This window comes from Piliocolobus tephrosceles, chromosome 21 (assembly GCF_002776525.5).
Source record: "Piliocolobus tephrosceles isolate RC106 chromosome 21, ASM277652v3, whole genome shotgun sequence".
Lineage (NCBI taxonomy): Eukaryota > Metazoa > Chordata > Mammalia > Primates > Cercopithecidae > Piliocolobus > Piliocolobus tephrosceles.
Window position 1 is genome coordinate 18049056 of NC_045454.1, and position 24907 is coordinate 18073962.

The window sequence follows — 24907 nt, forward strand, 5'->3', positions numbered from 1 at the left end:
AAAAAAAAAAAACACATAATCTTGACTAGCCCACAATGAAGCACGTTTTAACAACCCAAACTGTGACAGGACCACAGGCTGATTTCTAGGAACCTTGTCATCAGTCCCCCTCTGCCAGGTCCCAGAGAAGCCTCTTTCCAAACCTGGCTCCTCCCTCCCAGTGGAGAGAGTCCCTGCCACTCTCTGCATCACCTCAGGGCTTGGATGTGCTCTTACTGTCCTCAACATCCCCTGCAGTAACTGTGTATCTATAAAACTCTCTCTGCCCTGAGACTGAGATCTCCGTAAGGGAGGCTATGACCCCAACATGACAAGTCAAGGAACATTTGTTAAAATAAATGAACAGGTTACTGTAGCTGTGATGGGCGAACCAGCAGCTCCCCTCAAAAGTAGCTCATTATTTGCCATCCATCCCTACCTGTCTAGCCACATAACCCTGTCCTGCAAGGACCATGTCACCATTTGGCTGTCTGAAAAGGTCATCCAATCCTGTCCCTGGCGGTGGGGACAGGCCTCACACTGCCCTCCTGCCTCACCTGGTAACTGAAGAGGAGCCAGCAGGGAGGGGTCAAGTATGGTATAGTGCTGGGGAAGTGAGACTAGTACAGTGCAAACGAGAATGTGCCAGACAGGAAATGGAACTGGGGATCTTGGTCTCATTTCCACCAGACTTTAACCAACAAGCAGTGTCTCCAAGCCATGAATCAGAGACCAAGAATCCAGTGCTACAGCTTAGAGAAAAGGCCCTCCCTGTCACTCTCCCACTCATCCCTCCCCTACCACAGCATCCCAATTTCTCCAACTATTCACTACCAGGCACCTCCCCAAAGGGCACAACAAAGACTGGCAATCAAATGTCCACACAGGATAAGCAGGCAACATAAATGAGTGGGACAAGTCACCCAAAACACATGGCACTCTCCATCGAACAAATGTTTTCCAGAACACCGCCACGTGAAATCTCTTCCTTTTCTTCACTCTGCCACGAGGCAAGCAAGATGATAAATGGCAACTAACATATCCTGGGAACTGGAGAAAATTCCCAGCTGTAAGTAGGACAGCCACTCATCAAGCAAACGGCTGCTCTGCAGAACAAACCTGGGTCCCAGGGTGCCAGCTCCTTCCACTTTCCCAGAAAAAGCAAGAAATCTTAATCCTTATGTTAAATCTCCCTCACAAGCATTGGCTACTAATTTAAAAAGCCAATTGAAGTTTCTGTGCATCAAACAAGAGATCTACAATCACCCTGTCACCTGTTTACTAGTTTATGATTGCTGCCTACTAAGTATCAACTCCGAAAAAGTAAAGATTTCCTACCAGACACCTGGGAAGTAAGTGGAACACAGTAGTAGATGGAAACACTGATTTGTTCAACAAACGAATAAAACGAAAATAAGTTTAAAAGTAAGATACTGGGCTTGGTGCAGTGGCTCACGCCTGTAATCTAGCACTCTGGGAGGCCAAGGAGGGTGGATCACCTGAGGTCAGGAGTTCAAAATCAGCCTGGCCAAAATGGCGAAACCTCGTTTCTATTAAAAATACAAAAATTAGCCTGATGTGGTGGTGGATGCCTGTAATCCCTGCTACTCGGGAGGCTGAGGTTGCAGTGGGCCGAGATCATGACTAGGCACTCCAGCCTGTGCCAACCTATTGAGATGCTGTCTCAAAAAAAAAAAAAAAATTTTTTTAATGGCAAATAAAAGAACATTTGAAATCAGAAATGCCCCAGGAAATGTTGGTTTTTTGGTTCCCGGAACAGAGGTACTCAAGAGACCTAAAGCCAGAGTGATCCTTTCAAAACATTAGATCACATCTTCACTTGCTCAAACTTTTTCGAGGTTTCATTTTACTCAGTTAAAACCAAATTCCTTACCACAGCTTTCAAGATCCTATACGACCTGGCTCCCATAAATTCTTTGTTGTACTCACTCTGATCCAACCAAACTGGATCCCCTTTTTTTAGGCGGTGGTGGGGAGACAAAGTCTCACTCTGTCACCCAGGCTGCAGTGCAGTGGCACCATCACAGCTCACTGCACCTTCACCTTATGGCTCAAGCGATCTTCCCACCTCGGCCTCCCAAGTAACTGGGACTACAGGAGCGTGCCACCAAGCTCAGCTAGTATTTTTGTAAGACAGAGTCTTGCTCTGTCGCCCAGGCGGCAGTGCAGTGGCGCGATCTCAGCTCACCACAATCTCTGTCTCCCTGGTTCAAGTGATTCTCAGCCTCAGCCTCCTGAGTAGCTGGGATTACAGGTGGGCGGCACCAAGCCCAGCTAATTTTTTTGTATTTTTAGTAGAGACAGGGTTTCACCATGTTGGCCAGGCTGGTCTTGAACTCCTGACCTCAGGTGATCCACTGCCTTGGCCTCCCAAAGTGCTGAGATTACAGGTGTGAGCCACTAAGACCGGCCTCAGCTAATTTTTTTATATTTTTGTAGAGACAGGGTCCCACTATGTCGCCCAGATTGCCCTCGAACTTCTGGGGTCAAGTGAACCTCCTAGCTTGGCCTCTCAAATCCTCGTTAATCCTTGAACACGGCAGACACACTTCCATCTTTGGACCTGCTGGTCCCCCTCACTGGAATACTCCACTTCCAGCTAACCAAGACTCACTCCCTCACCTCCAACAAGTCATGCTGATGACCCTATTCCAAGTGCAACCAGGACTCTCCATTCCCCTTTTCTGTTCTCCTTTTCTCCAGAGTACCTTCTGGCTTACTATATAGTTCATTCCTTGGCTATATTTATGTACATTCCCGCAGGCAGACATTTTTAAAATCTGCTTTGTTTACTGGTGTACCCCAAAGACAAAGAATTGCACCTGGTACGTAGTAGACACTACGAATAAATTTCTGGAATAACTAGACGTAACCAAAAAAAAAAAAAAAAAAAAAAACAACTAATACTAAGTGCTTACTATACGCACACAGAGTAAACTTTAAAAACATCACCTGTTATCTCACTGGACCTAACACATTTCTGGCCTCCAGAACCTGTCCCTTTGTTTGACTTCGACTTACCTAATTCTCTATCTCTTGTGACAATCTGGGAGTTCCCAGAAGCCAGAGCCCGCTGTGAACCCCTCGAGCCTCCCACAGTGGGTTTTCTACCCGGAGTCCTGCCCCCAGGTGCAACGTCTCCCCCGGCGCCCCAGCCACAGACCTCGGCCTCCTCGCCGTCACTGCTGCGCTCGCTGTCCTCCTCCTCGGAAAAGTTGCTGTCCTCGCTGTCCGACATCTTCCGCTGCTGCTGGGAAAGACAGCAGCCTCAGCGCGTCCCACAATCCTGCTCGCCACCCCGAGCCTCAGTCTCCCCGCTGGTTCCCTGGGAGAAGAAAACCCCTTAGCGCGCTTCCGGCAGGCTTGTTTTGGCAATCGCGAACTGGAGTGCAGACCCCCTCCTACGCCACATGCTAGACCTCCCCAGTTTCCAAATCTGTTCTCCACACCTCCTCGGCCTCCGGCGGCCCCCGGAACTGCCACCTCTGCACACGCACTTACCGCTCGGGCTCCACCTCCGCCTTCGGTACCAGCTGCTGTTCGCACGACGTCCGGCTGGGGCTGACGGGTCCTCTCGCGAGAACGTATCCGTTGGCCTCACCTAACACGAGATTTCCGGGGCTGGCCCGGGCGACGCACTTCCAGGTCGCCATCTTGAGAGAGGCAGGGCTAGCCTAGGCGGAGTGAGGGGGCGACATATGCGGAGGGTCGGGAGGGGAAAGGTTTTTTTCAACCGCCAACTCGGCCTTTTCCAGGCTGAGACTCGTGTTTGAATTGAGTGAGCCGTTTGTTCGTTAGTCCAGACCACTAGCGCGATAGGCCAAGCCGCGAGGAGGCCGGGAATCAGCGAATAGCAAACTATTAAAGAAACCAGGCTTTATCTCCTAGGTCCTGTAAAGCATCACCAGGAGATACGTATCCCCATGTTGGAGAGAACGCTGAAGCTCAGAAAAATAAACTCAGTGGAAAGCGTCAGACCCAAGCCTCCTCGCCAAGTCTGAGTGACAGTGAAAGCCCTTGTTTTTCTTTTCCTTTTTTTTTTTTTTTTTTTTTGAGGTGGAGTCTTGCCCTGTCACCCGGGCTGGAGTGTGGTGGCCGGATCTCAGCTCACTGCAAGCTCCGCCTTCCGGGTTTAGGCCATTCTCCTGCCTCAGCCTCCGGAGTAGCTGGGACTACAGGCGCCCGCCACCTCGCCCGGCTAATTTTTTGTATTTTTAGTAGAGACAGGGTTTCACCGTGTTAGCCAGGATGGTCTCGATATCCTGACCTCGTGATCCACCCGTCTCGGCCTCCCAAAGTGCTGGGATTACAGGCTTGAGCCACCGCGCCCGGCCATCCTTTTTTTTTTTTTTTTTTTTTTTTGTAGAGTCGGGCTGTTGCCCGGCCTGGTCCCAAACTCAAACTCAAAAGCCATCCTCTGGCCAAGTCCTTCCAAAGTGCTGAGATCACAGGCGTGACCTGCCGCGCCCGGCCCAAGTCCCTATTTCTCTTTCCAGGCTTCCTAAGTTCATTTAAAGCCTAATTTATCTATCAGTAATGACAGCTGACGACTGGTGGCAGAGTGGACAGGTGTAATGGAGAGATGAAAAATGAACCTTCGCCTGTAATCCCAGCGCTTTGGGAGGCTGAGGCGGGAAGATCACGTGAAGCCAGGAATTTGAGACCAGCATGGGCAACAAATTGAGACCTCATGTATCCAATTTTTGTGTGTGTGTGTGTGTTTTTAATGTGGTGTGGTGGCTTGTACCTGTGGTCCCTGCTACTCCAAAGGCTAAGGTAGGAGGATCACTTGAACCCAGGTTGAGGCTTCAGTGAGCTATGATTGCACCACTGCACTCCAGACTGGGTGATAGAGACCCTGTCTCTAAAAAAAAAAAAAAAAATTAAAACAAATATTAAAAAATTAACCTGATAGGGGAAATTTTAAAAATCAGAAGCCTATGTCGGGCGCCGTGGCTCATGCCTGTAATCTCAGCACATTGGGAGGCCGAGGCGGGCGGATTGCCTGAGGTCAGGAGTTTGAAACCAGTCTGGCCAACATGGTGAAACTCCGTCTCTACTAAAAATACAAAAAAATTAGCTGTGCGTGGTGGCATGCGCCTGTAATTCTAACTACTCGGGAGGCTGAGGCAGGGGAATTGCTTGAACCAGGTAGGTGGAGGTTGCAGTGAGCTAAGACTATGCCACTGCGCTCCAGCCTGGGTGACAGAGCAAGACTCTGTCTCAAAAAAAAAAAAAAAAAAAAAAAAAAATTAGAAGCCTCAGGACATACTGGTAAAATTTCTTACATAAGTATGATACACCTGGATTCAATTTACCTAAGCTTAATGTATACCTACTTAGTTACTGGGGAATGGGGTGCAGTTATGATGGAAGCAGGCAGTGAATATACCTGCAGGTGCATGTTTCTCCCCAAAAGCACACACTCCCCAATCCAGCAAAACCAAATTGCAGTCCCAGATAGATTGGGGAGGGGCTGAGCACTCTATAGAAAGGTGTTTCCTCTTCCTTAAGCTTGGTTCTTTTAAATAGCAGCTCTGGAAAATAGGATTCTCGGCCAGGCGTGGTGGCTCACGCCTGTAATCCCAGCACTTTGGGAGACCAAGGCGGGCAGATTACCTGAGGTCAGGAGTTCAAGACCAGCCTGGCCAACATGGTAAAATCCTGTCTCTACTAAAAAAAAACAAAAAGTAGCCAGGTGGCGTGGTGGTGCACACCTGTAATCCCAGCTACTCAGGAGGCTGAGGCAGGAGAATCTCTTGAACCCGGTAGGTGGAGGTTGCTGTGAACAAAGATGGCTCCAGCCTGGGCAACAGAGCAAGACTCCATCTCAAAAAAATTAAAAAAAGAAGAAAAGAAAATAGGATTCTACATATAAAATCATTGCTGACACTGCTGCAGAAAGGCATTCCCTGCAGAAAAGAGAGGGTAGAGCCATTTCCCCCCCATGGAAGTTTCTTCCTTGGTGGAGCCACGGTTCTGAGCTCAACTCTGGTAGCACATCAGAATACGTGAGAAGATTTTAGAAATAAAGAGTTGCATAATTAGCCCTAAACTGGAAACATACAAAAATTAGGGCCGGGCGCAGTGGCTCACGCTGGTAATCCCAGCACTTTGGGAGGCCAAGGTGGGTGGATCACAAGTCAGGAGTTCAAGACCAGCCTGGCCAACATGGTGAAACCCCATCTCTACTAAAAAGAAAGTGAAAGGAGATGTCCAACATGATTCCATGCATATGAAACTCCAGAGCAAGCAAAACCAACCTATACAGACAACGCAGATTAGTGGATGTCTGGGGCTGGAGAGGGAGATGGAAATTGACTGGGAAGGGAGATAAGGAATGCTTCGGGGTGATGGAAATGTGGCCATCCAGTCTGCTAGCCAGTGCACTCCAGCCCGGGTAACAGAGGAGACTCTGTCTCAAAAAAAAAAAAAAAGGTCAGGTGTGGTGGCTCATGCCTATAATGCCAGCACTTTGGGAGGCTGAAGGGGGAGGATTACTTGAGCCCAGGAGTTCAACATTAGCCTGGGGTGGCCAGGTGCGGTGGCTCACGCATGTAATCCCAGCACTTTGGGAGGCCGAGACGGGCGGATCACGAGGTCAGGAGATAGAGACCATCCTGGCTAATATGGTGAAACCCCGTCTCTACTAAAAATACAAAAAATTAGCCAGGCGTGTTGGCGGACGCCTGTAGTCCCAGCTACTCGGGAGGCTGAGGCAGGAGAATGGCGTGAACCCGGGAGGCGGAGCTTGCAGTGAGCCGAGATCGGGCCGCTGCACTCCAGCCTGGGCGACAGAGCGAGACTCCGCCTCAAAAAAAAAAAAAAAAAGAAAAAAGATTAGCCTGGGCAATAAAGGGTAACCTCATCTCTACAAAAAATACAAAAATTAGCTGAGTATGGTGGCATGCACCTATAGCCCTAGCTACTTGGGGGGTTGAGGTGGGAGAGTCACTTAAGCCTGAGAGATCAAGCCTGCAATGAGTTTTGATCATGCCACTGCACTCCAGCCGGGGCGACAGTGTGACCCTGTCTCGAAAAAATATATGGACAGATGCCGAGTCCAGCCTGTGCAGCATAGCGAAACCCTGTCTCTAAATATAGATGCTCGGGCTCCACCAGAGACCAATTATCAAATTATCTGGGCTGGGGTCTGGCCATCAGTATTACTTGAAAGTTCTCCGAGTGGTGGTCTGGGCGCGGTGGCTCACATCTGTAATCCCAGCACTTTGGAAGGCTGAGGTGGGCAGATCACAAGGTCAGGCATTCGAGACCAGACTGACCAATATTGTGAAACCCCATCTCTACTAAAAATACAAAAATTAGGCAGGTGTAGTGGAGCGCGCCTGTAATCCCAGTTACTCAGGACCGCGCCACTGCACTGTAGCCTGGACAACAGAATAAGACTCTGCCTCAAAAAGGAAAAAAAAAAAAAAGCAAAGTTCAAGTGGTAATTATTATTATTATTTTTTTTTTTGAGGCGGAGTCTCGCTCTGTCGCCCAGGCTGGAGTGCAGTGGCCAGATCTCGGCTCACTGCAAGCTCCGCCTCCTGGGTTCACGCCATTCTTTTCTCAGCCTCCAGAATAGCTGGGACTACAGGCACCCACCACCTCGCCCAGCTAGTTTTTTTTGTTTTTTTTTTTTTTAGCAGAGACAGGGTTTCACCGTGTTAGCCAGGACGGTCTCGATCTCCTGACCTCGTGATCCACCCATCTCGGCCTCCCAAAGTGCTGGGATTACAGGCTTGAGCCACCGCACCCGGCCTCAAGTGGTAATTATTTGTAGCCAGGGATGTAGGGATGTGAGCCACAGGACCCTCCCTGTCCTCAAGGGATAGGGATGAGGTTAGAGAATACTTGTGCACTTCTCTGTCCCTTCCTGGAAGAAGAGAGAAGAGGGAGTATCTAAAGGACAGTGAGAATGGGGGCAGGTGGGGCAATTTAGCCAACTCCCTGCCCAAGAGCTCAGAGACTTCAGATCTTAACTTACTTTCCTCCTCCTTACCTCTTTCCCTTGGCTCATAGGGCTCCAGGTGGGATCCTCCGGCCTAGAGGGAAGAAAAGGCTTAGGGCTTGGGAGTTGGAGCTGAAGACTATTCCCTCCCTCTCTCTACCCAGCCTCTCTGGGTGCACCTGGGAGCCCATGTCCTCCAAGGCTCAGGCTGTGGTAGGGTGCTGAGCACAAGCTCCCTGTAGTAACTCCAGGAGTTTGGCCAGAAAGAGGGGGACAGGTCTCTGGGGATGTCCTTCACAGGGCCGGCAACAGCCCTGGCTGGCCACCCACAGCTGGGACCCCAGAGGATCCAGCAGGTACTGTAGCTGCAACACAGCAGTTCCCACAGATGGTCCCTCCTCAAACCCAATCACAGACAGCTCCAACCTGAAGCAGCCTAGAGTCTCAGCAGGACACACAGTGGGGACAAAGTGACCTGGTATCTATGGGTAAGGGCATAAGTCCAAGTCCCCACTCCCAGGGTTTCTTATCTGTGGCCTGGAACAAACCCCTTCACTTCTCTGGGCCTCAGTTTCCTCATTTGTAAATAGGGTTCTGGATAATCCCAACCTTAAGGGCTGACACTATCCCATTACTGTACTTACGTGCAAGTTAGAAAAAGACACTCAGCTTGGCACAGTGACTCCTGCCTGTAATCCCAGCTCTTTGAGAGGCCAAGGCAGGAGGATCACTTGAGCCCAGGTGTCCAGACCAGCCTGAGCAACATAGTGACACCCCATATCTTAAAAAAAAAAAAAGGTCGGGCATGGTGGCTCACACTTGTAATCCCAGCACTTTGGGAGGTCGAGGCAGGCGGATCACGAGATCAAGAGATCGAGATCATCCTGACCAACATGGTGAAAACCCGTCTCTACTAAAAATACAAAAATTAGCTGGGCTGGTGGCGCATGCCTATAGTCCCAGCTACTCAGGAGGCTGAGGCAGGAGAATCGCTTGAACCCAGGACGCAGAGGTAGCAGTGAGCAGAGATTGTGCCACTGCACTCCAGCTTGGTGACAGAGCAAGACTCTGTCTCAAAAAAAAAAAAAAAAAAAATTAGCCATTTATGGTGTCATGTACATGTGGTTCCAGCTACTCTCGAGGCTGAGGTGGGAGGATTGGTTGAGCCTAAAAGGTTGAGACTGCAGTGAGCTGTGATTGTGCCACTGCACTCCAGCCTGGGGGACAGAGCAAGACCCTGTCTCAAAAAAACAGAAAAGAAAAAGACCTTCCCTAAGTTCCTTCTACCTTCTAAGTCTTGATTTTATTAGAACAAGATACTTTACTGCCATCTGCTGGAAACTGACAAATATGCAAATCTACAATGTCCAGGCTGTGAATACAGTACTGTCTTTGTAGATGCGGGATCCTTATGCAGTGTACAACGTTCACATCCATACATGGCGGTCCTGTCTATCTTATAGGATTGGTGTAAAGAGTAAATAAGCTAACAGACTTAAAGCATTTAAACCAATACCTGGCACAGAGTAAGCACTATTTACATGTAGCTGTAGTCATCATGTGTTATTATATGCCTCCCTATTCTAGGTGTTGGAGACAGCAGTGACCAAAATATATCTGTCGAGACTAGGGGCTGGGTCAGGAGACAGTCCCACTACCTCCTCCCCGCAACATATTCATATGGTCACACAGCTACCCTCACACATGGAGACCACTGAATTCTCTCAAAACCTCCAACTGCAGAAAGAAGCAAATACAATACTCACCGGGAGATCATCTGGGGTGTAGAGGGTGTCATCATTTTTGTTTCCCTACAATTCAGGGGTAAGGAGGAGAATCAGATCTTGGAGGGAAAGAGGCTAACCCTTCCTCAAACACACCCCCTACCACACCCCATCAATTGGCCCACCCCTGCCTGCTGGCTCCGCTCCCCACTCACTAGTATCTTCAGAGGGCCGCAAGGAAGTAAAAAGGCTCCCTCCAGCAGAGGGGCATTCCTAGGTCCCCCTAGGGCTGTACAAGCAGGAGGATGATCCACAGAAGCAACACTGGCACCTTGCTCACTCCCAGACATTCTCTGGTGCTTGACCTGGGGTTCTGGAAGACAGAGGTACAGGAAGGTGGAGCAGACTGGAGGACTGATGTGGGTGAGGGGAACTCCCCCTCCACCTCCCCCCGCCGTCCTATCCCGATTGTTCCACTCAAGCCACAGATAATTCAGGGAGTGTGCCCACAGAGGCTGGGGAAAGATGGTGACCCCAAAGTCGGGAGGGCCTAGGTCACAGCACTCCCTGACTCCCAAGCTCAGGGATGATACAAGACTTAGCAAGAGTGTGAAGATCAATCCGGAGAGACTAGAGAACCTGAACTCCCCTGCCCAACAGGCCCTTAAGACAGTGCAGGCTAGGCCCATAGCCTTGGCTCACACCTGTAATCCCAGAACCTTGGGAGGCCGAGGTGGGCTTGAGGTCAGGAGTTCAAGACCAGCCTGCCCAGCATGGTGAAACCCTGTCTCTACTAAAAAATACAAAAATTAGCTGGGCATGGTGGTGCATGCCTGTAATCCCAGCTACTCAGGAGGCTGACACAGGAGAATTGCTTGAACTCAGGAAGCAGAGGTTGCAGTGAGCTGAGATCAAGCCACTGCCCTCCAGTCTGGGCGACAGAGTGAGACTCCATCTCAAAAAAAAGATAAATTGGCCGGGCACAGTGGCTCATGCCTATAATCCCAGCACTTTGGGAGGCCGAGGCGGGTGGATCACAAGGTCAGGAGATCAAGACCATCCTGGCTAAAACAGTGCAACTCGTCTCTACTAAAAATACAAAAAATTAGCCGGGCGTGGTGGTGGGTGCCTGTAGTCCCAGCTACTCCGGAGGCTGAGGCAGGAGAATAGCGTGATCCCAGGAGGCAGAGCTTGCAGTGAGCCGAGATCGCACCACTACACTCCAGCCTGGGTGACAGAGCGAGACTCTGTCTCAAAATAAAAAAAAAAAAAAGGAAGAAAAATTATTAATCAAGCGTAGTGGCAGAGGCCTGTAATCTGGGATACTCAGGAGGGTGAAGCAGAAGAATCTGTAATCTCAGCTACTCCAGAATCTGAAGCAGGGGAATCGCTTGAACCGGGGAGGCGGAGGTTGCAGTGAGCTCAGATTGCACCACTGCACCCCAGCCTGGGTGACACAGCGAGACTCTATCTCAAAAAAAAAAAAAAAAAAAAAAAAGACAGTACAGTTAGAGTTTGTGCATCCTCTCGTCTGCCTCTGTCTTCATTGGAAAACACCTGTGCTAGCCTTTATCTATGTCTAGGTGAATATTTGAGGTCTCAGCTCTCCTTTTTTTTATTTATTCAATTTTTGAGACAGAGTCTTACTCTGTCTCCCAGACTGGGGTGCAGTAGTGCCATCTCAGCTCACTGCAACCTCCGCCTCCCGGGTTCAAGTGGTTCTCCTGCCTCAGCCTCCCTTGTAGCTGGGATACAGGTGCCTGCCACCATGCCCAGCTGATTTTTGTATTTTTAGTAGAGGCGCGGTTTCACCACATTGACTGGTCTAGTCTTGAATCCTGGGCTTGAGTGATCCTCCCGCCTTGGCCTCCCAAAGTCCTGGGATTATAGATGTGAGTCACTGCACCTGGCCTCTTTCTCAAGTATTTTGGAAACTTCATGCCTGCCTTTATCTCCTTTTTGTCTGAGGGTTGGCCTCTCTGCCTCTGTCACTGGGCTTGTTTTGGGGGTCCATCTCTTGACTGTCCTGGTCTCTCCCTTTTCTCCTCCTCTTCTCCCTTGGCCTTTTCATCTTTCTCTCCTTCTCCACGTGTGCCTATGTTTCTCTGGGCTGTCTCTGTGTCCTTCCGGGTCAGACTCTAGGGACTTCCTTCCTCCCTCCTCACAGCCCCTCTCCCGCCTCACCCTTTTAGAGCTGGACTCCAGGCTGGATTTTCCCTCTGGCCCCAGACCTGCCCTCCAGTGTCTCCCTGTCTCCACCCTCTTTGGCAAGGTGTGCCACCACGTCCTTTTGAACCTTGGATCCCAGACCCTGTACTGCCAGAGAAACTGAGGCAACTGTGGGCTCCCTGTAGCCCTGAGAGAGGAATCTCTGGGCTGGGGAGAATCTTGATAGGGAGAGAGGCAGGGACATCTGCTGACAGCCAGAGGACAACCCAATCCTGGGGTCCCTCAGGTGGGGTTGGGGCTGGGGATGGAGAATTCTGTGGGGAGGAGGCCTAAGTGGAGGGTGATTTGGGGGAGAGGAAAGAGATGACTGGGAGATTCTGGAGAAAGAGATTCTAGGGGCCGGGCGCGGTGGCTCACGCCTGTAATCCCAGCACTCTGGGAAGCTGAGATGAGTAGATCACTTGGGGTCAGGAGTCTGGCCAATATGGTGAAACCCCGTCTACTAAAACTACAAAAATTAGCCAGGCGTGGTGGTACATGCCTGTAATCTCAGCTACTCAAGAGGCTGAGGCAGGAGAATCACTTTAACCCGGAAAGCAGAGGTTGCAGTGAACAGAGATCACGCCACTGCACTCCAGCCTGGGGGACAAGCAGGACTCCGTTCCAAAAAAAAAAAAAAAAGATTCAGCCGGGCGCGGTGGCTTGTGGCTCAAGCCTATAATCCCAACACTCTGGGAGGCTGAGATGAGTGGATCACTTGAGGTCAGGAGTTCAAGACCAGTCTGGCCAATATGGTGAAACACCGTCTCTACTAAAAATACAAAAATTAGCCAGGCGTCGTGGTGGACGCCTGTAATTCCAGCTACTCGGGAGGCTGAGGCAGGAGAATCTCTCGAACCCGGGAGGCGGAGGTTGCAGTGAGACGAGATCACGCCACTGCACCCACCCTGGGCAACAAGAGCGAAACTGCGTCTCAAAAAAAAAAAAAAAAACGGGAAGATTCTAGGGTTGGGACGCAGAAGAGGTGAATTATTGGGGGAGGGTCTCTGAGGAGAGGGGAATTCTAAGGGGAGGAAAACTAGGGAAGGCAGTTGCTGGGACGAGGAGTCTCGGAAGGGAAATAAATTCAGGAGAAAGGTAGATTTTGAGGGACAGGTCTCTGAGAGAGAAGATTTTGTGGATTTGCGGGGCGGGGTGTTCTGGGAAAGGGGTACTTTCTCGGAAAGGGTGATTTTCTGGGAAAGGGGGATTTGCCGGGAAAGGGAGATTCTGGAGGAGGGAGATTCCAGAGGTACTGGGTCCTGACAAGAGGAAGATTCTGGCAAGGGTGACTGAGGGGACGAGGACCAAATGGAGGGAGATTCAGGGAAAAGGGGGGGTCTAAGTTGAGCGCTCTTAAGAGGAACATTTGGGGTTGGCCTTCTGAGAGAAGGATGGGAAACATTCTGGGAAGAGGAGACTGAAAGGAAGGAAATTCGGGTGAAAAAGAGATTCTGAGGGGAGGGGGCTCTGAAGGGGAAAGGATTCTGGGAGAGGATCCCGAAGGAGGGGGATTCTAGGGAGAACAGGATTCTAGAAGTCCTGAATCTGAGAATCCACTCAGATTTCTTGCAGTAGATTCCAGAGGGAAGATTCTGATGCGGGGGATTCGGGGAAGAGTCCAGAGGGGAGAAAGATTACAGGTAGTGGGAGGGTGGGAACTGATTTAAAGAAGGGGCGAAGGGAGATTATTAAAGAGTCAGAACGCAAAGGAGAGCTGCGACAATCGACGACTACCGAGGACGCAAAGCACATTCACGAAGCGTTCTCATCAATCCGCACACTACACTCCCACGACCCGCCCCTTCAGCCCACAGAGCCCGCCACTTCCGCCTCACAGGGCACGCCGGCTCTGAGCTCCTAAGGGCCTTCCCGCGGCTGATCAGACGCCCCGCCCCTTAGCCGCAACAGAAGCCGTAAAGTGCTCTCCCGTCGCGACGCAGCGCTCAAGGCGCCTGCGCAGACCCTGAAAAGCGGCCAGGGTGGCCCCGGGCTTTCCTTTTCCGGTTGGAGCGCCGCGCGGTGAAGTTCTGTTGTCCACGCTCGCAACCATGCCGTCCAAGGGCCCGCTGCAGTCGGTGCAGGTCTTCGGACGCAAGGTGAGCTAGACGCCGGATGGGAAGGGAAGGGGAAGGAGAAGGTCAGGGTCTGGGAGAGGACGGTGGGCAGGAATACAGGGGGCAACATGGGAGCTGGAGCCCGAGCTCACGGGGCCACTCTTCCTCTTGTATCCCACAGAAGACAGCCACAGCTGTGGCGCACTGCAAACGCGGCAATGGTCTCATCAAGGTGAATGGGCGGCCCCTGGAGATGATTGAGCCGCGCACGCTGCAATACAAGGTACTGGCATCGGGCACCAGCGTTGAGTGGATGGAGGACTCTTGGAGATATAGTAGCTCTTGAAAGCTGAGGGGGCTGGTATCAGCAGCCGGATGTTTAGAAGTTGTATTGGTTGTAGAAAAGTAGGGTATTTGGCAATAGAGCCGGGCTTGAGGTTCAGAAGATGTAAAAGCTGAGATGGGGATGTTGAAGATTAAGGGGTTGCTTTGAAAACTGGAATGTTAGGAAGTTCATCTAACTGGAATGGGGGGCAACCCAAAGGGTGGAGGAACACCAGTTTCATAGCTTTATTTTCACGAAGCTCAATGTTTTGATTCTGATAAACCTCAAGCGTCTAAAGCAGCGTTTAGACATTGTAAATGCTCAGTAAGTATTGAAATAGCTTGAATTTGGGTCTGTTTATTTTTTATTCTATTTATTTATTTGTTTTGAGAGGGAGTCTCGCTCTGTCGCCCAGCCTGGAGAGTGCAGTGGCACGATCTCCGATCGCTGCAACCTCCACCCTCCGGGTTCAAGCAGTTCTCTTGCCTCAGCCTCCCGGGTGGCTGGGACTATAGGCACACACCACCACGGCCGGCTAATTTTTGTATTTTCAGAAGAGACGTGGTTTCACCATGTCGGCCAGGCTGGTCTAGAACTCCTGACCAGCCTGGTGAGCTGCGCGGCCGAATTTGGGTCTGTTTAAATGCTTACTTGTGAAAGGGGTTCTTTGGTTCCCTGTTTGGGACTCTCAGTTTCTTTGGCTCAGAATGGAAAGAAACCAGAGTCTGATTTCTGCCCCTTCTGAAGTTTACTACTTTTAAAAGAAAGAATATGTACATTGCAGGGTCAGTTAAAAAATTTTTTTTTTTTTTTTTAGATATAAGGTTCTTTTTTAAGAATAGTATCTTGGGCCGGGCGCGGTGGCTCAAGCCTGTAATCCCAGCACTTTGGGAGGCCGAGACGGGCGGATCCCGAGGTCAGGAGATCGAGACCATCCTGGCTAACACGGTGAAACCCCGTCTCTACTAAAAAATACAAAAAAAACTAGCCGGGTGAGGTGGCGGACGCCTGTAGTCCCAGCTACTCGGGAGGCTGAGGCAGGAGAATGGCGTGAACCCGGGAGGCGGAGCTTGCAGTGAGCTGAGATCCGGCCACTGCACTCCAGCCTGGGCCACAGAGCAAGACTCTGTCTCAAAAAAAAAAAAAAAAAAAAAAAAAAGAATAGTATCTTGCTGTAACCCACCCTGGAGTGCAGTAGCACAATCCTAATGAACTTCAGCCTTGAATTCCTGAGTTGGAGATCCTTCCACCTCAGGCTCTCCGTTGCCAAGACTACAGGCACATCACCATGCCTGGCTCATTTCAGAAATTTTTTTTTGTAGACATGGTGTCTCACTTTGTTGCCCAGGCTGGTCCTTGGTCTCACGTGATCCTTCTGCCTGGACTGGGATTACAGATGTGATCACCATGCCTGGCCTTGAATTTAATAAAAATTCTGAGATTCCTTTGTATAGCAGATGTTGAATGTTACTGTTATTGGTTGTCACTTTATTTGAAGGATTTGTATGTGTACCCTCTGTTGAGTTTTGGGGACATAGCAGTAATCCAGATGACTTCAGGTCTTACCTTCATGGACCTGCCAGCCTAGCTGGGGAGAAGGACTGAGCCTAATACCAGAAGCTGATCCAAAGTGGTCAGAACTAGGGAAGGAGACCTGTGAGCTGAAAGCAGGTAGAGAAAGTATCCAGACAGAGGCACTGGTAAAAGACCTAGAGCTGGGAAAGGTCTAGGGACAGGGACAGGTTGTATTGTAATTCTGGAAATCCGTGAGGCTCAAAGAAAAGGCAGAGAGCTCAGGTGGGAAATAGAAAAGGCACCTGAACAGTCCGGGGGATGGCTTTCGACTGTTTGAAACACCCTTGGGAGTTTCAGAAGCCACTGGTATGCTCTTCACTGTTCAGCCTTCTAAGAACCAGTCTTAGAGATAGGGTGTTTGAGGTCCAGTGAGGTACGCAAGTAGGAGGGAGCCCAGATCTTGTTCCCTTTACCTTGCCTATATTTCTTGCCACTTCAGCAGTCAATCTGGCTTTTTTCACTTTTCTCTGTAAGGGGGACTCGGAGTGACACCCTGACCCCCATCCACTAGTACTTTGAGGCCAGTGGTGGCAGAAGCCACAGAGACAAGGAGAAACCCAGTGAGATGACTAAGCTGCCCAGCATGTAACTTAAATCCCTGTTCCTTTAGCTGCTGGAGCCAGTTCTGCTGCTTGGTAAGGAGCGATTTGCTGGTGTGGACATCCGTGTCCGTGTGAAGGGTGGTGGTCACGTGGCCCAGATTTATGGTGAGTCCCAGGAACTGGGTGCATAGGGGAGGTGGCTCTGGGAGGGAGGCCTGCACAGAACTCCTGTATCCTTTACATGTGTGTCTTCCTCACAGCTATCCGTCAGTCCATCTCCAAAGCCCTGGTGGCCTATTACCAGAAATGTGAGTGAGCATGGGTCCTTCCCATGAGGTAGGTGGGTGTGTGGGGATCACGTCAAGGACTCTGTGATTATCTAAATCTTCGTCCCTACTCTTCTTGCCAGATGTGGATGAGGCTTCCAAGAAGGAGATCAAAGACATCCTCATCCAGTATGACCGGACCCTGCTGGTAGCTGATCCCCGTCGCTGCGAGTCCAAAAAGTTTGGAGGCCCTGGTGCCCGTGCTCGCTACCAGAAATCCTACCGATAAGCCCATCATGACTATCAAAATTCATCTGTGTAATAAAGAGTTTTTGAGGGATTTTAAAGTTTCAAGAACTGTGCGTGGCCTCATGTGTTGGTATCGGATGTTTAACCAGACAGAAATCAGTAAACATCCTCGACCTATTGCCAGTCTGGATTTTAACCCTCCCCAGAAGTGGTCACACTGGGCTTGGTGTGGATGGGTGGAGGTAGAAGGCAGGGGGTCTCTGTCTCTATACCTTCCGTAGAGTCCAGTGTGCAGGCACAACTGAGATGGGAGTGGTTTGGGCCATTGGTGGCTGCAGACCTTGGTGGATATATGGCTCATCCTTGTGGGTGTCTATTTTTTCAATCCCAGCCTCCCAAATAGCTTGGATTACAGGTATCCGTGGGTTTCACTATGTTTGGTCAGGCTGGTCTCAAACTCCTGACCTCAAGTGATCCACCTTCCTGGGCCTCCCAAAGTGCTGGGATTATAGGCAAGAGCCACCACGCCCAGCTGAATTTTTGTTTTTGTAGACAGGTCTCACTGTGTTGCTCAGGCCTGGTCATCTGAGCTCAGGCAATCCTGCCGCCTCAGCTTCCCAATGTATCCAAGTTACAGGTACGAGCTACCATGCCTAGCCAATGATCTCTAATACAAAGGAAACAAGGAGAGCCCAGTGGGGTGGCTCACAACTGTAATTCCTCTGAGAGGCCAAGGCTGGTGGATCACCACAAGGTCAGGAGTTTGAGACCAGCCTGGCCAAGGTGGCAAAACCCCATCTCTATTAGAAATATAAAGATTAGCTGGGCGTGGTGGTGGATGCCTGTAATCTAGCTGCTTGGGAGGCTGATTCAGAGAATTGCTTAAACAGGTGCCTGCCACCTTGCCCAGCTAATTTTTTTGTATTTTTTCAGTAGAGTCAGGGTTTCACCATGTTGGCAAGGCTGGTCTCGAATTCCTGACCTCAGGTGATCCGCCCGCCTTGGCCTCCCAAAAGTGGTGGGGTTACAGGCGTGAGCCACCGTGCTGGGTTGGCAGCTTTCTCTATGGGGATCTAGGGACTTGGTCTGTTAACGACTGCTGTGTAATAAGAGGCACATACAGTGAGTTCTCAGCTGCTACCACGAGGCCACTGTACCAGGCTACAGGGATCATAGAACATTTCTGTCACTGCAGAAAGTTCTGGGGAATAGCACTGGTAAACAGGGATCATATAGAAGTAAAAAGTGTTGTTTGTAGACGAAGTCACTTTTAGGTTTTCTCATTTGGTAGAACAGGAAAGTAGAACCAGGAAGTTGCTTGCCAAGGACACAGTAAAAAGTCAAAGTGGCTTTTTTTTTTTTTTTTCTTTTTGAAACAGAGTCTTGCTCTGTTGCCAGGCTGGAGTAGTGAGATCTTGGCTTACTGCAACCTCCACCTCCCTGGTTCAAGCGTTTCTCCTCCCTCAGCCTCCTGAGTAGCTGGGACTACAGGTGTGTGCCACTATGCCCAGCTAATTTTTGTATTTTTAGTAGAGACGGGGTTCCACCACGTTGGCCAGGATGGTCTCGATCTCTTGACCTCATGATCTGCCCACCTTGGCTTCCCAAAGTGTTGGGATTACAGACGTGAACCACAGTGCAGGCCAGTTTTTGTGTTTTTTTTTTTTTTTTTTTCCGAGACAGTCTCCGTCACCGAGGCTGCCCAGGTTGGGATGCAGTGGTGCCATCTTGGCTCACTGCAACCTCTGCCTCAGCCTCTCGAGTAGCGGGGACTACAGGCACATGCCACTGCACCCGGCTAATTTTTGTATTTTTAGTAGACATGGGGTTTCACTATGTTGGTTTATCCATATCGGCTAGGCTGGTCTCTAACTCCTGACCTTGGGATCTGACCACCTTGGCCTCCCAAAATGCTGGGATTACAGGTGTCAGCCACTGTTCCCGGCCTAATTTTTGTATTTTTAGTAGAGATGGGGTTTCACTATGTTGGTAAGGCTGGTCTCAAACTCCTATCTTCAAGTGATCCTCCCGCCTCAGCCTCCCAAAGTGCTGGGATTACAGGCGTGAGCTACCATGCCGGGCCCAAAGTGGCATTTTGGACAGGCAATTGGGCTGTAGAGCTGTAGAGCCCAGGTTCTTTTTTTCTTTTTTTTTAATTTATTTTTATTTTTTTGAGATGGAGTTATGCTCTTGTCGCCCAGGCCGGAGTACAATGGCGTGATCTCAGCTTACTGCAACCTCCGTCTCCCGGGTTCAAGCAATTCTCCTGTCTCAGCCTCCTGTGTAGCTGGGACTACAGGCGAGCGCCACCATGTTTGACTGATTTTTGTATTTTTAGTAGAGACAAGGGTTTCACTATGTTATCCAGGCTGGTCTTGAACTCCTGACCTCAGGTGATCCTCCTGCCTTGGCCTCTCAAAGTGCTGGGATTAACAGGCGTGAGCCACCGCGCCTGACCTGGAGCCCAGGTTCTTGACTACCAGTTTAGGTTGTCACAAATCTGCTCAAGAGGCCCCATCTCTACCCTGTGGCCCCTCAATATGAGGAGCTAAGGAGTCAGGGTGGCCGCTTGTGGGAAAAGTACAGAAGGCCGTGGGACTCAGGCGGTGCCTGACAGCCTGGAGGAGTCACGCGGGCTCCTTGAGGGAGAGAACATGGGAACCAGGGGCTGCTGGCCGGTAGGAATAGTCAGGGAGACCACCATGTCTGTGGTGAGTTATTTTTTTTATGTATTTTTTTTTTTTTTTTTGAGATGGAGTCTCTGTCGCCCAGGCTGCAGTGCAGCGGCGGGATCTTCGCTCACTGCAAGCTCCGCCTCCCGGGTTTACGCCATTCTCCTGCCTCAGCCTCCCGAGTAGCTGGGACTACAGGTGCCCGCCGCCTCACCCGGCTAGTTTTTTTTTTGTAATTTTTAGTAGAGACGGGGTTTCACCGTGTTAGCCAGGATGGTCTCGATCTCCTTACCTTGTGATCCGCCCGTCTCGGCCTCCCAAAGTGCTGGGATTACAGTGTGGTGAGTTATTTTCGGGTGCATATCGCCTCAACTTGCTCATTCGCTTCCCTTGAACACCTGTGGCGGGCCATGTGCTCATCATGGGCCACTGAGGGACCACAGCCCTCTTTCCCCTTCCAAGGAGTCACAGATGACGCAAGGGTTGCTGCCGGTGCTGGAAGAGGAGTTGGGCTTCAAAGCACAGTGCATCCTCAGCGTCTTGGATAGGTGCTCGGAAATGGACTTAAGCAAAACAAAGCAGATACTGTAATAACAGTCTTTTAAACAAATTGGTTTCCTTATACGTCCTTTCGCTTAAGGTCACAGTTTCCAAGAACCTATTGATGACGTTAAGTGAGAGCTTAGTTGAGTGGCTAATGACTCATAGGAAGCTAGTGAACTTCATTGTTTGGGGAGCGCAGTGATCTCTACTTCCTAGTTCCAGCCTCTGCAGGCAATAGGGAGGTCCGGCACTTAAATGCTCAGGGGGAACGTTTAACCACTCGAGATGTTTTGTCCTCTTGCTCATTTTCTATGTATCTGCCCTAGTCGATACAGTAGCCAGTGTTCAGAAGCTATGTATGACTACTAAGCGGGGCTGCACAAATTAGAACATTTCCATCATCGAGGAAGGTTGTATGGGACAGCACTGACACAGGATACGTAAAAGGAGTGCGGGGCCGGGCCCAGTCGCTCACGTCTGTAATTCCAGCACTTTGGGAGGCCAAGGCAGGTGGATTACCTGAGATCAGGAGTTCGAGATCAGCCTTGCCAACATGGCGAAACCTGGTCTTTACCAAAAATACAAAAAAAGAAAAAGAAAAAAAAAAAAAGAAAAAAGCCGGGCGTTGTGGCGGGTGCCTGTAGTCCCAGCTACTCTGGAGGTTGAGGCAGGAGAATCGCTTGAACCACAGAAGCAGAGGTTGCAGTAAGCCAAGATCGTACCACTGCACTCCAGCCTGAGCAACAGAGAGAGACTTCGTCTCAAATTAATTAATTAATTAATTAAATTTAATAAAAAGTAAAGGAGTGGGGGGCCAGGCGCAACGACTCATTCTTGTAATCCCAGCACTTTGGGAGGCAGAGGCAGGCGGATCACTTGAGGTCAGGAGTTGGACACCAGCCTGGCCAACATGGTGAAACCCCATCTGTACTAAAAGTACAAAATTAGCTGAGCATGGTGGCACGTGCCTGTAGTCCCAGCTACCCTGGAGGCTGAGGCAGGAGAATCACTTGAATCCAGGAGGTAGATGTTGCAGTGAGCCGACATTGCGCCACTGCAGTCCAGCTCTGGGCGACAGAGTAAGACTCCTCCTTCTCAAAAAAAAAAAGAAAGAAAAGAAAAGTAAAGTAAAGGAGTGGGGTTCATGGAGCATCAGGTTGTTGGAGTTATCCACATCCCTGTGAGGTTGGTGACACAGGATGAGAAAGCTACCCTACGGGCAAAATGTTTTGCAGCTCGCCAAGTTTTGCATTGCAGCCAGAGTTAACTCGGGTTAACTAGGTTTAGCTGGCATTAACCTAAATGTCCCAGAGAGGACAGCGGGCACGATCCTTATCCTTTCGGAACCTGATTTAGCTGTAGCTCTGATGAGGACTGGGCTGGGAACCAAGGTAGGCCAGCAGGAAAGGTATTCCTGAGGTGGTGACGGAGCTGGGGCCGAGAAGCAGCAGTAGGAGTTGGGCAGGAGGAAGGAAGGGAATTCACAGACACCAAGAGGAGGGGCGGAGGCAAGCCTGGCGCCCATGGTTTTCCGGGGGTGGTCCAGAGACCCCCTTATTGAGGCTCCTGGCGCTTTCCCAGAGGCACAGCTGGGACACATCTGGACTGGAAAGGGGCTTGCCTCTCCTTCCCAGCTCCAGGCCTTGGAGTAGACAGGCCCCTTCTCCCTCCCTGCCTCCTCGAATACCGGGAATTCCGACGCCGCTGGAAGCCCAAGCCAGGCTGAGAACTTCCTTCAGCCGGGAATGTGCAGCTGGGGCGGAGGAGGGGAGCATCGGCTGCGGTCCTGACCTTGGGGAGGCTGCAGTGGAGTGGATCATTCCAGGCTGAGGAGTTCACCTCTGTCGCCCCGGGGCCCCCAGGACACAGCCCCGGCCTTGGTGTACAGTAGCCAGTCAATAAACAGTAAGTGAGCAGAAGCCAGCAGCTAATATTTATTGAGCCAGGCCCTGTGCTGGCAACTGTACTCAGCTAATTATCAGAATCCCCTGAGGCGTGCACAGCACCAGGCCACAAGCCTCATGCTGGCAAGGCAGTGTTCTCTCTTGTATCCCCACTGGCAAGAACAGCACCTGGCACAGGACAGGCACATTTATGGATTTTATTTTATTTTTATTTTATTTTACTTTTTTTGAGACGGAGTCTTGCTCTGTTGCCCAGGCTGGAGTGCAGTGGCGCGATCTCAGCTCACTGCAAGCTCCTCCTCCCGGGTTTACGCCATTCTCCTGCCTCAGCCTCCCGAGTAGCTGGGACTACAGGTGCCCGCCACCTCGCCCGGCTAGTTTTTTTAAATTTTTTTTAGTAGAGACGGAGTTTCACTGTGTCGGCCAGGATGGTCTCGATCTCCTGACCTCGTGATCTGCCCGTCTCGGCCTCCCAAAGTGCTGGGATTACAGGCTTAAGCAACCGCGCCCGGCCTATTTTATTTTTTTGAGACGGAGTTTTGCTTGTCTCCCAGGCTGGAGTGCAGTGGCATGATCTCTGTTCACTGCAACCTCTGCTTTTCGGGTTAAAGTGATTCTCCTGCCTCAGCCTCATGAGTAGCTGGGATTACAGGCGCCTACCACGCCTGGCTTTTTGTATTTTTAGTAGAGACAGGATTTCACCATGTTGGCCAGGCTGTTGTGGTCTCGAACTCCTCACCTCATTATCCACCTGCCTCGGCTTCACAAACTGTTGGGATTACAGGCATGAGCCACCGCACCTGGCCAGGACAAGCAAATTGAATGGCAGACTTGAGCCAAGCTGTGTGGATTTGAGTCTCAGTGCTGCACCTTCCTAAGCTGTGTGACTAGGCAAATCCCTTAGCCTCTCTGTGCCTGCCTCAATTTCCTCACTGAGGCAGGCACAGACTGAGGATTAAAAAACATGCTCACTTGCATATTAGGGTTGTTATGAGGACAGTGAACGAGCTTATATAAAGTGGCTGTAATACTCATAGTATGTGCTTAGTACCCAGTAAATTGCAGCTTATTTGCTGTTAACTGATTGCTGAAAATCCAGATTCCTGGGCAGGGTGTGGTGGCTCACGCCTGTATTCCCAGCACTTTGGGAGGCCGAGGCAGGCGGATCATCTGAGGTCGAGTTCAATATGGTGAAACCCCGTCTCTACTACAAAATACAAAAATTAGCTGGGGGTGGTGGTGGGTGCCTGTAATCCCAGCTACTTGGGAAGCTGAGGCAGGAGAATCACTTGAACCTGGGAGGCAGAGGTTGCAGTGAGCTGAGATCGTGCTATTGCACTCCAGCCTGGGTGACAAGAGGGAAACTCCGTTTAAAAAAAAAAAAAAAAATTCAGATTCCCAGGAAAGCATGATGGCTCATGCCTGTAATGCCAGCACTTTGGGAGGCCAAGGTGGGCAGATCACTTGAGGTCAGGAGCTTGAGACCAGCCTGGGCCAACATGGTGAAACCCTGTCTTTACTAAAATTACAAAAATTATCTGAGCATGGTGGTGCACACCTGTAATCCTAGCTATGTCAGGAGGCTGAGGCATGAGAATTGCTTGAACCCAGCAGGTGGAGGTTGCAATGAGCCAAGATTGTGCTGTTGCACTCAAGCCCGGGTGACAAGAGTGAGACTCTATCTCAAAAAAAAAAAAAAAAAAAAATTCAGATTCCCAAGCTCCTCCTGCCCTGGGGGTCCTGATTCAGTAAGTCGGGACTAGATCTGTGATTTGAATGATGCTCCTAACCAAGTCAGAGGTTCAAACATATTTGGGAAGTGGGAGGATACGCTCCCTAAATCTTTCAGTGATCCCAGGAGGGAAGTACTGTTGTCTTCATTTTGTAGATGAGAAAACCGGCTCAGAGGGAGGACCCACACCAAGTAAGTAAAGATGGGACTTGAATTCATAGCCAGGATACCAGGCTGCGTTAGAGAATCCTAGGGGAGCTTACATAAATAACGTGCTAAAGCACAAGATGCTAAGTATTTGATGAAAGCAGCTAGTATCAGCACCAAAGACACTGCTTAAATTGTGCCTCTCACTGGGCATACCACTGCTGGAACAAGGGGGCAGACAGAACCTAACATAAAAGCCTTTTGTCTCCACAACCTGAATTATTTTGCTGGGGGAGGGAGCACGTGGATGAATTGTAGAGGCTGCCAAATGGGGGGAGGAGTGAAGGGATCTGAGGTATGTGAGTGGGCACAAGAACCGGGATATTCATGAGGAACTGGTGGGGAGGATGCCAAGGGAAATCAAGACAGATGTGGGACAGACTTATTCCAGAACCCCAAAATTGATCTCCCCTGTATCAGCATGGAATTGTCTCTGAAGTGTCATAGTACTAAGACCCAGAAGAGTCTAGTGAGGGAGGGATGGGTATGTCGATGGATTGGGAGATGGCTGGGTGAATATGTATGGATGGCAAAATGAGTGGATGAATGGACACAGATGGAAATATGTAGTGAGAGATGGATGGATGGAGTGCTGGATGGAGAAGATGGGTAAGTGGGATGATGGATAAATGGATGGAGGGACGGCATGCCAGATGGGGTAGAATGATAAAGGGATGGGTGGGTGAAGAGGGCAGACAGTTGGATAAGCAAGGTAGATAGGTGAGTTGAGGGACTGGAAGATGGGTAGCTGGAGAGGGAAAGTTAGATGGAGCAACAGCTGGATGGACAGGTGGAGATGGCAGGGTGGGTGAGATGAACGGATGGTGGGAGACGTTAACTGTATAAATTGCCAAGGGAATGGATTTCTAGGGTCTACTTGAAGCAGAGCTTCTTAACTTGGCTTTCCTGAATGGGCGTCAAGCAGTTCACACACCTACTGAAATCACAC

At 50.3% G+C, this 24907-nt stretch overlaps 2 protein-coding genes and 1 pseudogene across 5 annotated transcripts in view; 1 reads left to right on the forward strand and 2 right to left on the reverse strand.

The window, feature by feature from the left end:
* SUPT5H (SPT5 homolog, DSIF elongation factor subunit) overlaps positions 1–3593 on the reverse strand; it is a 35426-nt gene extending 31833 nt beyond the window's left edge. Inside the window, exons 1-2 of one of the 4 annotated variants that reach the window (XM_023229187.1) lie at positions 3502–3593; positions 3164–3325 (exon numbers count right to left, since the gene is read on the reverse strand). In XM_023229187.1, coding sequence (XP_023084955.1) covers positions 3164–3238 — 75 coding nt within the window. In that variant the 5' untranslated portion in view covers positions 3239–3325; positions 3502–3593. Of the gene's footprint in view, positions 1–3163; positions 3326–3449 lie in introns of all 4 variants that reach the window. The other 3 variants (XM_023229190.2, XM_023229188.1, XM_023229191.1) reach the window with 3 other exon arrangements.
* A 2287-nt stretch (positions 3594–5880) lies between these two features.
* Positions 5881–13939, reverse strand: LOC111554000 (annotated as a pseudogene).
* Positions 13813–17005, forward strand: RPS16 (ribosomal protein S16). Its single transcript, XM_023229379.1, has 5 exons — positions 13813–13985; positions 14125–14226; positions 16454–16550; positions 16646–16693; positions 16795–17005. The coding sequence occupies exons 1-5, from the start codon at positions 13938–13940 to the stop codon at positions 16938–16940; spliced, it is 441 nt and encodes a 146-aa protein (XP_023085147.1). The 5' UTR covers positions 13813–13937; the 3' UTR covers positions 16941–17005.
* The last annotated feature ends 7902 nt before the right edge of the window (positions 17006–24907 follow it).

Coding starts and splice junctions, on each gene's coding strand:
- RPS16 (XM_023229379.1), top strand. CDS start 13,938: ATGCCGTCCAAGGGCCCGCTGCAGTCGGTGCAGGTCTTCGGACGCAAG. Junction 14,227..16,453: donor CGCGCACGCTGCAATACAAG/GTACTGGCATCG, acceptor CTGTTCCTTTAG/CTGCTGGAGCCAGTTCTGCT. Junction 16,551..16,645: donor TCACGTGGCCCAGATTTATG/GTGAGTCCCAGG, acceptor TCTTCCTCACAG/CTATCCGTCAGTCCATCTCC.